General features: G+C 39.2%; 1 protein-coding gene across 2 annotated transcripts in view; it reads left to right on the top strand.

Annotated features, from left to right (window-relative positions):
* The first annotated feature begins 255 nt into the window (after window positions 1–255).
* Window positions 256–15942, top strand: part of LOC128115701 (zinc finger protein 14-like) — a 56646-nt gene continuing 40959 nt past the window's right edge. Inside the window, exon 1 of one of the 2 annotated variants that reach the window (XM_052746682.1) lies at window positions 256–811. Coding sequence is in view for 1 of the 2 variants with exons in the window: in XM_052746683.1 (XP_052602643.1) it covers window positions 809–811 (3 nt within the window). In the remaining variant the exon portion in view is untranslated. The remainder of the gene's footprint in view (window positions 812–15942) is intronic. The other variant, XM_052746683.1, reaches the window with a different exon arrangement.

The raw sequence follows: 15942 nt of genomic DNA, 5'->3' as shown, positions 1-15942 counted from the left end.
GTCATGGATTTTTACCTCATCCCTAATCTTTGAGGTTTCCTATCAAGCGCTACACGTGTTTCCTCTGCTTGAACCTACTTGGGGCCTGTTTCTACCCAAAAATCTTGTTTTTGTTTTTGTTTTTTCCCTTTCGGGCAAGAGATTGGAATGTACACAATAAACTTAAGGTACCATATTTATGGAAAAGGCAGGTGACGAATACAGGGTGTGCGAGGCAGTGAGTGAGTGCATATCAAATCCCAGAGCATGTTTTCTTACAATGCAGTGAAATGCCAAAACGGAACAGGTTCATTCCAGAGAGTACAGATATGTTAGAGTTTTTGTTTTTAAATTTGTTGTTGTTTATTTTGCTTCCTTGCTTGTTTTGGTTTTCGAAATAGGGTTTCTTTGGGTACTATTATCTGTCCTGGAGCTAGTTCTCTGGACCAGGCTAGCTTCCACTTACTGATCACGATTAAAAATGCCTGACCATGCCGGGCTTCTTTGTTTCGTTTTGGGTCAGGATCTCACCATGTAGCCCTGAATGTCTTTTACAGAAGTTCGCCTTCTAGAGTGTGGGCACCTGAACTTTCCTAAAATGTTTTGATACTTTTCGCTGAGTCAGTAGAGTTCTCCAATCAGGGACCATAGTACTAAAAGGAATGAACTGTCCAATCGGGAGCACGGATAGTAGCAGCGTGCGTCCCGGAAGTCTTTTTAATGCTTTGCTTAGTAACGGGATCCTTGTGAGGACCTGTTTTGGGAGACTTTGTGTTCTGCCGACTACAGGCATCTTTGGAAGGAAACCTAGACACATCAGAAGCACGAAATGGTGAGTATGCCTTGGGCTCCTGGATTCTTGGGTGTCAGGGTTGGCACACCAGCTCCTTTGCGTCGCCAGCACCTGGCGTTTCTCCTGGTGCTTGCAGTCCAGTGGAAAGTGGAAACTGGGCCAGCCGTGCCTATGCCCACGCCTACGTGCTCTTGAAGTGTGCACCCCACAGGCAGCCTTGAGCCCCACGTAGCCCACTTTTTTGTCCTGGTGAAGCTGCTTCCTCGCAATCCCCAGCCCTCTTGGGTGACTTCTTTCCGTGTACCTGCGCCTACACAGACCTGCAGCACTGGCGGGTTGGTATTGCTGAGTCCAGACTGTGCTCTGTAGAGACGTGGGTGTTCTGTGCAGTTTACCTTCTGTTGTGCTTCTGTTTGCTCTGATTCCCCTCCCCCCCCCCCCCCCCCCCCCCCCCCCACTTATCACCTCGGATTTCATTTCTGTCTTCTTCCTTCCCCTCCCTCATCTGGTCTGCCTCAGAATAGTGCCCCCATGCTTCGTGGTGTTCAAGAAGTTTCCCACAGAGCTGTGTGTCTACTCCTTAACACCTCATTCAATATGGTTTTTGCATTTTCCCCTGTTTTCTTGTTTGTTTGTTTTAGTTTTTAAAAAATTATTTTAGATGTATTTGTTTTATTGTGTGTGTGTGTGTGTGTGTGTGTGTGTGTGTGTGTGTGTGTTTTGCTTGCATATATGTCTGTGTGTCATGCGCATGCTTGGTGGTGTCTTTGGATCCCATGGAACTGGAGTTTCAGATGGATGAGAACCACCTTGTGGGTGATAGGAACTGAACAAGTGCTATTAACCACTGAGCCACCTCTCTAGCCCCCCTTCTTGCTTTAGTTTTACAAAATGATAATGTATGAGAATTTTTTCTTATTCTCTTGACTGCAGTTGTTCCATCTAATTGCCTGCAGATTTCATGATGTCTTTTTTTAAACAGCTGAATTGTACTCCATTGTGTAACTGTACTACATTTTCTTTATTCATTCTTCTGTTGAAGGAAATCTGTGCTGTTTCCAGTTTCTGGCTATTATGATAGACCAGCAATGAATATTGTTGAGCAAGTGTCCTTGTGGTATGTTGGAGCATCCTTTGGGTTTATGCCCAAGAGTGGTATAGCTGGATTTTGAGGTACATCAAGTCCCAACTTTCTGAGTGTTGTACAAGTTTGCACTCCCTCTAGCAATGGGTTAGTGTTCCACTTATTCCACATCCTCACTGATGTGAACTATTATTTGTGTTACTGATTTTAGCTATTCTGACAGGTACAAGATGGAGTCTCACAGTACTTTTGATTTGTGTTTCTGTGATGGCTAAGGAGGTTTTTCTCAGCCACTTGAGTTTCCTCTATTGACGATTCTCTTTTCAGATCTGATCCCCATTTTTTAATTGGATTATTATTTTTTTAATATCTAGTTTCTTGAGTTCTTTATATATTTTGGGTATTAGTCTTACATTGGATATGGAGCTGGTAAAAATCTTTCTCCATTTTTTTTTTTTTTTTTTTTTTTGGTTTTTCAAGACAGGGTTTCTCTGTGTAGCTTTGCGCCTTTCCTGGAACTCACTTGGTAGTCCAGGCTGGCCTCGAACTCACAGAGATCCGCCTGCCTCTGCCTCCCGAGTGCTGGGATTAAAGGCGTGAGTCACCACCGCCCGGCTCTTTCTCCATTCTATAGAACGATTCTCTGAATGATGGTGTACTTTGCCATACAGAAGTTTTTAAGTTTCATGGGGCCCCATTTATTAATTGTTGATCTTAGTGCCTGTGCTATAGGTTCTGTTTAGGAAGTTGTCTCCTGTGCTGATGTGTTCAAGACTATTCCCTACTTTCTCCTCTACCAGGTTCAGTGTATCTTGCATCTTTTGAGGACTTTGATCCACTTGGACTAGAGTTTTGTGAAGAGTGGTAACTATGAACTGTTTGCATTCTTCTGCACACAGACATCCAGTTTGACCAGCACCATTTGTTGAAGATGTTGTTCTTTTTTCCAGTGGGTGTTTCTGGCTTCTTTATCAAAAATTGGGTGTCCATAGGTGTGTGAATTTTTGTCTTGGTTTTCAATTTTATTCCATTGGTCAGCTGGTCTATTTTTAGGGCAACATCATGCAGTTTTCACTACGATACCTTTGAAGTACAACTTGAAATTAGGAATATTGAGACACCCACCCCCCAGCAGTTCTTTTATTGTTTAGAATTGTTTTAGCTATCCTGAATGTTTTTTTTTTTTCCCAGATGAAGTTGCAAATTTGTCCTTTCCAGGTCTATGTTTTGGAATTTTGATGGAGATTGCATTGAATCTACAGATTGCTTTTGGAAGGATGGCCATTTTTACTATGTTAATACTACTGATCCATGAGCACAAAAGAGCTTTCCATCTTCTGATATCATTTTCAATTTCTTTTTTTAAAGACTTGAAGTTTTTATCATACATGTCTTTCACTGGCTTGGTTAGTTACCTCAAGATATTTTATATTATTTGAGACCATTGCGAAAGTGTTGTTTTCCTGATTTTTTTTCTCAGTCCATTAGTCATTCTTACATAGGAGAGCTACTGATTATTTTGAGTTAATTTAATATCCAGCTACTTTTTCTGAAAGTGTTTATCAGTTATAGAAGTTCCCCAGTGGAATTTTTAGAGTCACTTATGTATACTATGATGTCATCAGCAAATAAAGATACTTTGACTTCTTTCTTTCCAGTTTGTATCCCTTTGATCTCCTTTAGTTGTCTTATTGCTCTAGCTAAGTCTGCAAGTACTATATTAAATAGGTATGGAGAGAGTGGACAACCTTGTCTTGTTCCTGATTTTAGAGGAATTGCTGTAAGCTTCCTTCCATTTAATGTGATGTTGGTTATAGGCTTGATGTAAACTGCCTTTATTATGTTTAGGTATGCTCCATGTATACCTATTTACTCCTGGACTTTTACCATGAAGGGGTGTTGGATTTTATCGTAGGGACTTTTCTGCATGTAATGAGATGATCATCTGTTTTTTTTTTTCCTTTCATTTCTTCATATGATGGAGTACATTTATTTTGTGTGTTGAATCATCCATGCATCTTTGGGATGAAGCCTACTTGATCTTGGTGGATGGTCTTTTTTTGATGTGTTCTTGGATTCAGTTTGTAAGTATTTTACTGAGTTTTTTTTCTTTTACCGGAGCTGAGGACCGAACCCAGGGCCTTGCGCTTGCTAGACAAGCACTCTACCACTGAGCTAAATCCCCAACCCGTTTATTATTTTTGCATTCATGTATAAGTGAAATTGGTCTGTAATTCTTTCTTTGTTGGGCCTTATGCAGTCTGTGTATCACGGGAACCGTGTCCTAATAAAATGAATTGGGCAGGAGTCCTTTTTCTCTTTTGTGGAATAATTTGAGGAGTATTGGCATTAACTCTTCTTTGGAAGTCTGGTAGAATTCTGCACTAAAACCCTTTGACCTTGGGCTTTTTTTTTTTTTTTGGTTGGTTGGTAGACATTTAATGACTCCTATTTCTCAAGGGGTTATAGGTCTATATACATTGTTTATCTGATCTTGGTTTAACTTTGGTAAAGTGTCTATTGAGAAAACTATCTGTATCTTTTAGATTTTCCAGTTTGGTGAGTACAGGTTTTTGAAGTATGTCCTTATGAGTCTCTGGATTTCCTTGGTGTTTGTTATGCCTCCTTTTCATTTTCTGGTTTTGTTAATTTGGATATTCTCTCTCTGCCTTTTAGTTAGTTTAGATAAGGGTTTGTCTATCTTGTTGATTTTTCTCAACCAACTCTGTGTTTCATTGATTCTTTGTGTTGTTCTCTTTGTTTCTATTTTATTGATTTCAGCTCACAATTTGATTATTTCCTGTTGTGTACTTCTCTTGAGTGTGTCTGTTTCTATTTGTACTAGAGCTTTCAAATGTGCTGTTAAGTTGGTAGTATGAGATCTTCCAGTATTTTTATACAGGCACCTAGTGCTATGAATTAGCCTCTTAGAATTGCTTTCATTGTGCCCTGTAAGTTTGGGTATGCCATGTATTCATTTTCATTGAACTCTAGATTGTCTTCTCTTTCTTTCTTTACTTCTGTCTTGACCTGTTTTTCATCTAGTAGAGAGTTGTTCAGTTTTCATTAGTTTTAGGCTTTCTGTTGTTTTGTTGTTGTTGACATCCAGCTGTGTTGGTGCGATAGGATTTAAGGAGTTATTTTGTATCTGTTGAGTCTTGCTTTGTGTGGATGTATGTGGTCAATTTTAGAGAATGTTTCCTGAGGTGCAGAGAAGAAGTTTTATTCTTTTGTGTTAGGGTGAAATGTCCTGTAAATATCTGTTAGGTCCATTTGGTTTATAATGTCTATTAGCTCCAGTATTTCTCAGTTTAGTTTTTGCCTGAGTGACCTGTCTATTGGTAAGAATGGGGTATTGAAGTCTCCCACTATCTGTGTGTGAGAGTCAATGGGTGACTTAAGCTGTAGAAATGTTTCTTTTTATAAACTTTGGTACCCTTGTGTTTGGGACATAGATATTAAGAATTGAAATGTCATTTTGTTAGATTTTTTTTTTTTCCTTTGATGAGTATGAAGTTTCCTTCCCTATCTCTTTTGATTAGTTTAGGTTTGAAGTCTATTTTATTATATACTAAAATGGCTACACCAGCTTGCTTCTTAGGTCCTTTCACTTGGAATTTCTTTTTCCAACCCTTTATCCTGAGGTGATGTCAGTGCTTGATATTGAGGTGTGTTTCTTGGATGCAACAGAAGGATGGATCCCGTTTTTCATCCATTTTGTTAGTCTGTGTCTCTTTATTGGGATCTTGAGACGATTGACATTGAGAGATGTCAATGACCAATGATTGTTGATTCTTGTTATTTTGTTGTTGTTGTTGTTTGTGGTGGTGGTGTGTGTGTCTGTGTGTGTCTGTGTCTGTGTCTATGTGTGTGCTTCCCTTTTGATTTTGCTGGTCTGAGATTTATTCCCTGTGTTTTCCTGGGTATAGTTAACCTCCATAGTTTTTTAGTTTTCCTCCTAGACCTTCTGTATGGCTGAGTTTGTAGATCAGTATTGTTGATGGTGGCTTTATCAAGGAATATTTTCTTTTCTCCATCTATGGTATTTAACAGTTTTTCTGGACATAATACTCTGCGCTGTCATCTGTGGTCTCTTAGAGTCTACAGCACATCTGTCCAGGCTCTTTTGGCTTTAGAGTTTCCATTGAGAAATCAGTCATTTTAATAGTCTTTCTTTATTCAGGATGTTTAGTGTTTTGATTATTATGTGGTGAGGGACTTTCTTTTCTGGTCCAATCTATTTGGTGTTCTATATGCTTCTTGTACCCTTATAGGCATGGCCTTGTTTAAGTTAAGATAATTTTTTTCTGTGATTTTTTTGAAAATATTTTCTGTGCCTTTGAGGTGGAACTATTTTTCTTCCTCTATTTTTATTATTCTTAGGTTTGATTTCTTTCATAGTGTCTCAGATTTTCTGGATTTTTCGTGTCAGGAGTTTTTAGATTTAACATTTTCTTTGATGGATGTATCCATTTCTTCTATCGTGTCTTCAAACTCCTCTGTAATTCTTGTTCGAATTCCTAAATTTTTCAGCTTTTTTTTTATTTCCAGAATTCCCTCAGTTTGTGTTTTCTTTATTGCTTTTCATTTTCAATTTTCAAAATTCTATTTTCATTTTCAATTCTTGGACAGTAATTCATTTCATTCCACTGTTTGTGTTTTCTTGGATTTATTTAAGGGATTTATTCATTTCCATTTTAAGGACCTCTATCATCTTCAAATAGACAATTTTAAAGTCTTTTTCTTCAGCTATGTTGGGATATTCAGGGCCTGCTGAGGTAGGATAGCTGGGCTGTAATGGAGACATATTGCCCTGGCTGTTGATGATTATGTTTTTATTCTGGTGTCTAGGCATTTAGGTTTGGGATATAGTATAGGTCTAGGTACTGATTTATGGATTTGTCTTTGTTGGGTGGGTGTTTTGTTCCTTGGTGTATGATTCCCCTCTGGAATTTTGTAGAGCCTGATGGCTGTGTGTTGCCTAGGGAAATTTTCTTTGGACCTGATAGTTGTGGCCACTGGGGATTCCAGGTAAAATGTGTTTCTGGGTGTTGCAGCTGATGCTTAGGAATGGGGGGATAAGTGAGGGATCTGAAGGGGTTCACAGGAAGGAGGAGAGTAGAGTGTTCAACCAGGATCTGCTTATCTGTCTCCTTGGAATGGGGGGAGACAGTGAAGAGAGGTCACCCCAGAGCCTCTGCTCTAGCACTAGGGATGAGACTTGGGGTTTGGATCTTGAGGAATAGGAGAGAGGAAGATCTATAGACAGTCTACCTGCTTTCTAGACAGAAGAGGTCTGTGGGTTAGCAGAGAATGCCTGCTGGAGTTGGGGGGTAGATATTTGAGACTAGTAGTTGGTTTTTAGTTTAATTGTAGATTCAACAATCTACTCTTTTATCCTATCATTTCTCTTAACCTCCCCCTGCCATTTTTTTAGATAAGAGAGAAAGGCTAGAGGAAAAGAAAGAAATCCCTTAATCTAACCTCCTCCTCGCTGACCATGACATATATCAACTTCAGTCAACCCTCCACCCCAAACAATGGCAAACATCCAAAACCCACCAGGCAACCAAAAACAACCCCCCCCACACACCTCTCATGAAAGTAGGCATCATGTTCTTAAAATTACTTCGTGTTGTTTGTGTGTGATGACATCTTTCGGGGACTCTGAAAATCTGGAATACTGGTCCAGTCCTGGGAGAGCTAGCTGTATCATTTGTTATCCAGTCTCTGTGTGATGGGAAAGTGCAGGGCTTATCCGAAGTTATAGCTGGAAGAGTCTTTGAGGCTGACCATCTTTGCTAACCACTCTGAAGTTGTCCTGAGCAGTGTGTAGTCTGAAGCTGATCTTTGGGTGGTGGTTGTCCTCTTAGTGGTATTACCACGATCTAGGTTGATTCATCATTGCAGGCCCCATCATCTTTTTGGAGACTTCAAAGGTTATTGATATAGGAATGGTCACAGTTTACTGCTGAAAACTTAAACATTTTAAATGTTATATGCAGCAGATCTCTGCGAGGTTAAAGGACCACAATCTGTTAAATGCATTCAGGGTATACAAAATTAGTTTCTATTTACCGGTTTCAAACTCAAACCTGAAAACATGTATAGATGTATAGGGAGCTAGATGAAGCTCATTTCTAGAATCATTTAGTATTCTATATGACCACCAATATCACAACAGAAAGTTTATATAGACATAATAATCTTATAGATTTTGACATAATACTTATACCTTAAGAAAGGTTTTAAACAGTCAATGAAAACCAGAGGATGATGAGATTAGTGGAAATAGAATAATACCTTAATTCTGTTTTCTTCTGTCTCATATCAGGTGGGTCTTTGACATGAGACTGAGATTTTGGGTTTTCCTTTAACAGACATGCGTGACTTTAGAGAAGGAGAGAGCCCAGCTCAAACTCCAAAGCCCGCTCTAACTTTTAATTGAATTGGGATCACAGAAGGACCATTTGCTTTTTCTGTTTGTAGAGAGCAGCAGAAAGAAGCATGTGGGAAGATTTATGAAGTTCTGCCCTGTTGGAGATGAGCTCTACCCTTAGGCCAATTTACTCTTTCTCTTGGGACATTTTCTCTTGATGATTTTGTGCTGCTTCTTCAGGTGTCTCACTTGCCCAGTAGTTTCCTGATTCTTTAGTTGGATGCTTTCACACTTCTAAAAAGACAAAAACAAAACCCTGCCATAACCCTAACTTTGGGGAGTTCCTTTTTTTGGCAGGTTATATCTTTGTTAAGGCAAAATGTGTTTTGGCAACAGAAAAAGTATTATCTTTTAACTTAAAAAATTTGAAAATTTGAAAAAATATTTGAGAAATTGAAACTAAAGATACCTTAGTATATGTGAATAAATAAATGTACCTATGTTCTCCTTTCTTTTTATATACAAAATCAAGGTTTAAGTGTATTATATTTATATCACAAAAGACATTTATTTTGAAATTCAGCCTGCCTTTCTAGTAATCATGTAGGGAGGTTTTATAATAATTTATAAATATTGTATATGATTTTTCTAGTATGCAAACATACCATTTAGGAGCTCTATCTGAATTTTGTCCCTGGGTGGTGGGATCAAAGGTGTTCATCACTACCTTGTTCATTGTAACTAGAATTTAGAAAACAACTGACTTATCGAGATCCATCTGTCTCTGTTGGGATAAAAGGAATATCAAGGCCCTGCTCTAATATTTTATCTCCACTCCAAATCAGTCTTTTAGGGATTTAGATATTTAGAAAACATTCTTGAAATGTAATATCCCTTTGAATTTACTTAAAATATTTTAAATCTCTTAGCTGGATTTTTCATACCAAACAACAAAAAATATCCTTTTTATTTAATAAGAGAAAACTTGAAACCTGGTGACCAAGATGTCTAACATTCTAAGATGGAATTAAAACATGTGGTTTAAGAAAACTCATTTAGCCAGGCGCTGGTGGTACACACCTTTAATCCCAGGGAGGCAGAGGCAGGTGGATCTCTGTGAGTTCCAGGAAATGCTCCAAAGCTACACAGAGAAACCCTGTCTCAAACAAACAAACAAACAAACAAACAAACAAACAAAAAGAGAGAAAGAAAGAAAAAGAAATCTCATATTCATTTTAGGCTAGCATGGCAAGTGTGCCTTTGGTCAATTACCATTTGAAAATACTATTTTTTTCAGTTTATTTTTTCATACCTGATCAAATGAAAAGCATTTGTTAGTCTAATCCTTATTAATCTTGATGGTATCCATAGCTTTTCTTCTCCTGTGGAAACAAAAGCAAAACCTCTTCCCCAATGTAACACATACCTTGCTTTCCCTTCTCAGATCAACACATCCTTAAAATATACAGGGTGATTTAATTCAGCAGTTTTTTTACTAACCAGTGTCTCTCTGCAGTTGTCATTCCTTTCTCATTAGCATTTAAAAAATTAATGTTAGTAAAACACTGTGTAATCTATCTCTGAGGGGGGGTCTTTCTGTTTATAAGCATATCTTTTAAAGTGTGATTAGATCTTTCTATATCTGTTTGTCCTGTGGATTAGATCTTTCTATATCTGTTTGTCCTGTGGATTATGTGGCATACCTGTAATATGCTTTATGTTGTAAGATGCAAAAAAACTGCTTCATTTTACTAGAGACATATGCTGGAGCATTGTCAGTCTTAATATGTACAGGTATCCTTGTAATGGTCATAATTTCTAATAAATGTGTAATGACAGATTCAGCCTTTTCTGAACTTAAAGCAATTGCTTATTGAAATCCTGAATGTGTGTCTATGGTATGGTGCACATAATTTAATTTTCCAAACTCTGGAAAATGAAACACATCCAGTCACCAAATTTCATTTATTTGGATACCTTTTGGGTTCCTTCCTGCAGGTAATGGAGTTTGGTTCTACAAAAACAAGTATGACATTTTCTTATAATTTTCTTGGCTTGATGTCAAGTGATAGAAAAATGTTTCTTCAAACTTTTACTATTATCATAGTGTTTCTTATGAAATTCTGAGAATTCTAGCACAATGCCTACCAATAACTGGTCAGTTTCATCATTGCCTTGTGCTAGAGGGCTTGGTAGATCTGTTTGGGATCTGATATGTGTTATCTAAAAGTGTTGCATTCTATTTGAGGCTGGGGTGAAAACCTTATAGCTCTGAGAGGTTGAGAAGCAACTAGTTGACTTTCTTCCTTAGCCAGCATCTCAGAAAGAGAAGAGCTTTTTCTACTGTTCCAATCCAAAAGGAACTGCCAGACAGAGTCTGTCCCTCTCTTACACTTCCTGTGCGTTTCACTATCCATCTTCTTGCCTCCCTCTTTACCCTCTGTGACTACTTCCTGTCAACTAGCTGCTGACTCTGCCTCCTAACCTCAGGTTTTTATTTAATTCACAGTCTCGGGGTTCACCGTGTGATCAAATATCCCACAACAAAAGTTACTCGTTTCAGACCGACAAATATTGACTTGACAGTTTGTCTTACTCTGGGAAGTGTCTCATTTTCCAATTAGTGACCTGGTCATGCTGACATGGGCCGATACCCTACTGACTCTTAACTGTATAATGTTGTGGGCAGACCGCAAAAGTTTTAAAGAGAAAAGGAGTAGTCATAAAAAAGCTAAGGAGTAAATATTCCCTAATCAGGGGCTTACATTCTGAAGATGGGAGTGGAGCACAATTATTCCTTGAAAAGGGAGCTTGGTGTTCCCCAGGCTTGAGGTCCATGAGCAGAGCCATTTTCCACCCTCATCTCCCACGGATTTAATGTGGCAATTTACATTACACCTTGAAAGTGTTCCTTGTAATTCGTGTGCACAAAGCATGTTTCTTTTCTCTTTCTCCTTTTACTCACCTGTTTGCATCCACAAACTCACAGAGAAATTTGGAGGCAGTGACACTTTGTAACTCCTACACACGTGAGAGTACAAGAAGAAGGAGAGAATGGAAAGAGAAAAAGCAAACATTTGGGTTATTGTGAAAAGATGTATTTTGTTTTTAACTATCTCTTTGTCAGCCTGAGACTGTTGTTTCCAATGGAGGCCCAAGAAGAGTGTCAGATCCCTTGAGGCTGGAGTTACAGGCACTTGGGAGCCAGATGACTTGGTTTAAGAGCAGCAAACGCTCTTGACTACAGAGTCATCTCTCTAGACCCAAGACAAACTTTATCATTTCATTTCTTAGGATGTTCTGACTTGTGCAAGGTGAATTCACAAAACAGATATAAGTAATGGACTTTTGCCTCATCCCCAACCCTTGAAGTTTCCACTCATGCCCTATATTAAGTTTCTGTGCTTGAACCTCCATGGGGCCTGGCTCAACCCTAAAGGCCTGTTTTTTCCTTTGGGGGCCTGAGTTTAGAATTTACAGAGCAAACTTAAGACGCTATGTTTGTGGTACAGAGCAAACTTAAAAAGCAGTATCTTTTTTGACAAGGCAGGTGGTGAGTACTGGGTCTATAGGAAGGGAGTGGGTATACCTAAAATCCCTGAACATGTTGTCCTACAGTACAATGAAATCGCAAATTGAAGTAGATTTATACTGGAGTCCAAGGGTAAGTTATTTTTTTTAAATGTTTTTGCATTGTTTTTTTGTTTTGGTTCCTTGTTTGTTTTGTTTTGTTTTGAGACAGGGTTACTTTGGGTAGTCTTGGCTGTCCTGGAACTCATTCTCTAGAACAGGCTAGCCTGCAACTCAGTGATCATGCCTCTGCCTCAGGAGTTCTTGGATTAAAAATGCATGTTACTATACCAGGCTTGTTTGTTTGGATTTGAGCCAGAGTCTCACCATGTAGCTCCAAATGGATTTGAATTCACAGAAGTCTGCCTTCCTCAAGAGTACTTGCATTAATGGATTACAATGAACCTGTGCCTACACTGATTTAAAGACCTGGCATGCTGGTGACGCTGAGCTCAGAGTGGATTGTGAAGGGACTTGAATGGTCTGTGCAGTTTCCTTTGTCCTCTTTGACCTCTGTGTGTTCTGATTCATATTGTTTACCTCATCATCTTTGGTTTCTGTGGAGATTTGAATCAGAATTGTCCCCATAGACTCATGTGTTTGAATGCTTTGCCATAGGGATTGGCACTCTTAGGTAGTATGGCCTTGTTGCAAGGTGTAACCTTGTTGGATGTAGTGTGTCACTGTAGAGGCAGGCTTTGAGGTCTCATATATGTTCAGGCCCTGCCAGTGTTACTGTCTCCTTCTGCTGTCCACTGATCAAGATGTAGAACTCAGTTACTTCTCCAGCACTATGTCTGCCTGCATGCTGTCCTGTTTTCTTCCATGATGATAATGGACTATATATCTGAAATGTAAACCAGCCCCAACTAAATGTTTTCCTTTTTAGCAGTTGCCATGTTCATTGTTCTTCTTCACAGCAAAAACACAAAAACAAAACAAAACAAAAAACCCTAAGACAGTTTCCATTCTCGCTCCTCTTCTCTCCTTCCTCTCTGTTCTCCCTCAGAATTGCACCCTATGCCTCCTTGTGTTAACAAACTTTCCCACAGAGCAGTGTCTCTTCCCCTGACACAACTTTCAATAAGGTTTTTCCATTTATCATTTTCTTGTTTTTAAAGGATAGTTGCAATATTTTTTTCTTTTTCTCCTGAATGTACTTGTTCAAAATTAACTGTCTGAAGAAAGAGAGAATTTAAATTTGCTTTATATTTTATTTGTTTGCAGTGATCTTTTTGAGGCCCTAATTGGAATTTTGAAAAGTATTCGTAACTTTGCTGAATGTGAAAAGGCCAGTAAGACTGGCAAAGAGCTTCCTGGGATTAGCATTGTATTTTTTTCTCTGCTCCTTGTTTTGTTGTAGGCTGCTCTGAACAGAAGATTTGGGGAATGTAATTTTATAATCAGTAATTTCTAGGATTGTAATCTTTGGAAAAATACTAACATTTCACCTCTTTCTTTTATCCTCCAGATAGTTGGTGTTTGTATGTAGTATAATTTCTGACTATTGGTAAAACTTTAATAAGTTCATATGAGAGAAAGACAATTGTGCTTTCTACCTGTGTTAATCTCAACGATGAGAGGAGAGAGACCACTTACCCAAGTCACCAACACCAACTTAATTAAAGCAAGCTTTTTATTTGTGTACATGGGCTGCTTCCCCTTAAGGGGGGTATTCGAGAGGTCATCATTGGATATGAAGAAGACAAAGCTTTTATAGAACTCAGGGATAGAATCTTTCCAAATGGAGATTTGGTAGACAAAATAGGTAAGGTTACTGGACGTTGTGGAACATTACTTTAATCGTGTAAAGATGTGTTACATTTGTTTGGGAATACTACTTTAACTATGTAAAGATGTGTTACATTTGTTTTGAATACTACTTTAACTATGTAAAGATGTGTTATATTTGTTTATGCTGCACTTGTTTAACGATGTAAAGATGTGTTGTTTTGCCTGCCTAAAGCACCTAATTGGTCTAATAAAAAGCCAGACGGCCAATAGCTAGGTAGTAGAGGGATTGGGAGGGCTGGTGGGCAGAGAGAATAAGTAGGAGGAGAAATCTAGGCTCAAGAGAGAAGGGAATGGGGGAGAAAGAGGAGATGCCCGGGGTGAGCTAGCCAGGCAGCCGCCAGCCTGACTGACGCAGAGGAAGCAGTGAAAGTAGGATATACAGTATGGAAGAAAGGGAGAAAGCCCTGAGGCAAAATGTAGATGAAGAGAAACAGGTTAAAACAAGTTATAAGAGCTAGTGGGACAAGCATAAGTTAAGGCCACACATTCATGCCTAATAATAATCTCCATGTCATGATTTGGGAGTTGGTTGGTGGCCCAAGAGAAGGCCTGCTACAACTGGATGTCTTAGTTGGGATTTTATTGCTGTGAAGGGATACCATGACCATGGCCCCTCTTATAAAGGAAAGCATTTAATTGGGGATAGCTTACAGTTTCAGAGGTTTAGTTCACTGTTGCCATGGTAGGAAACATGGCAGCTTGTGGGCAGACATGGTGCTGGAGGCAGAGCTTAAGAGTTCTGCATCTTGATCTGCAGGCAGCAGAAGGTGACTGTGTGCCATGCTGGGCATAGCTTGAGCATAAAAGACCTCAAGGCGGATCTCTACACTGACAAACTTCCTTCAACAAGTCCACACCTCCTACTAATGCCACTCGCTGTGGGTCAAGCACTTAAACACATCAGTCTATGGGGCCATACTTATTCACACCACTGCATTTCACTCCCTGTCCCCCATAGGCTTGTAGCCATAACATAATACAAATGCATTTATTCCAACTTCAAAAGTCTCCATAGACTATCAAAGTCTCAACAGTGTTTACAAGTCCAAAAATCTCTTCTGAGATTCGCATAAAATCCAGATCAAAAAAATACATCACATATTTCCAACATATAATGGCACAGGATATGCATTACTGTTCCAAAAGGTTGGGAAGGGAGCATAGTGAGGAAATACTGGACCAAAGCAAGACCAAAAGCCAGCTGGGCAAACTTCAAACTCCCACATCCTCATGTCTGATGTCAAAATGCTCTTCGGATCTCCAACTACTTTCAGCTTTGTTGTCTGCAACACACTGTTCTCTCTTGGGCTGGTTTCACTCCCTGTTAGCAGCTCTCCTTGGCAGGTATCCCATGGCTCTGGCATCTCCAACATCTTGGTATCTCCGAGGCAATCCAGGCTTCACCTTCACAGCTTTACGCAGTGGCCTCTCTAGGCCTCCATTCAGGGTCATCCCTTAAACACACTTGTCCTCAGCAGATTTCCTTAGACATGGAGGAAGATTCCATAACCCTTTTCTTCTGTCCTTGGCTCTAAAGCCAGAATCATGTGGCTCAACTGCCAAATTCTACTGCTTACTGGGGCTGGAACATGTCCCTCTCTTTCAATTACATCTTCCTTAGCTTTCTGTTTTTGATGGTTTCCTTCACTGCATAAGCTTCATTGTCCTGAAACTCACTCTGTAGACAAGGCTGGCATTGAACTCAAAGATCTGCCAGTCTCTTCCTCTGGAATGCTGAGATTAAAGGTGTGCAGCACCACCACACTGGGCTCTGAGCTTTTCTTTATTTCCTTTTCACAAGTTGGAAACTTAGTTGGGTGGGATCTTGCCCTGAGGTCACTATTTCCTTTATTCCATTTAACATCTGTCTGTTCTTTAATCTGTTAATGTTATTGAACACAAGATTTAGCTCCATTCCACTCCCTACTCTCTGTTTTCTCCTCAAGTTGTACATTTTGTATCTTTTCTTGCTCAGCTTGCTCCTTTTCATTATAGATATAAGCACTAACAAACACATGACACAGTCCACAATAGACTGTTTTGAAATCTCCTCTGCAAATGTAATTAATCCAAAGCACTTCACTTTAGCCTCAGGCAGATGCTTAGGACAAGAGTGAAAAGCAGCAACATTTTTCATCAAATATTAGGAGACTGGTCTCTAGGACCCATGATATTCTATTCATCTGAAACTTCTTGAGCTAGGCCATCACAGTTCAGATCACCCTCAGCACCACTCTCTTACATATCCATAGTAGGAGGGATCATTAAGCCCTAAATCAAGCATTCAATTGTTTTTCTAACACATATTCCCCAAATCCATATTCCTCCAAACAAAAACATGGT

Source organism: Peromyscus californicus, unplaced genomic scaffold (genome assembly GCF_007827085.1).
Source record: "Peromyscus californicus insignis strain IS unplaced genomic scaffold, ASM782708v3 Scaffold_1__1_contigs__length_55948999, whole genome shotgun sequence".
In the NCBI taxonomy this organism is placed as follows: Eukaryota; Metazoa; Chordata; class Mammalia; order Rodentia; family Cricetidae; genus Peromyscus; species Peromyscus californicus.
The sequence above is the reverse complement of the archived record's forward strand: the minus strand, read 5'-3'. Positions and strand labels throughout refer to the sequence as shown.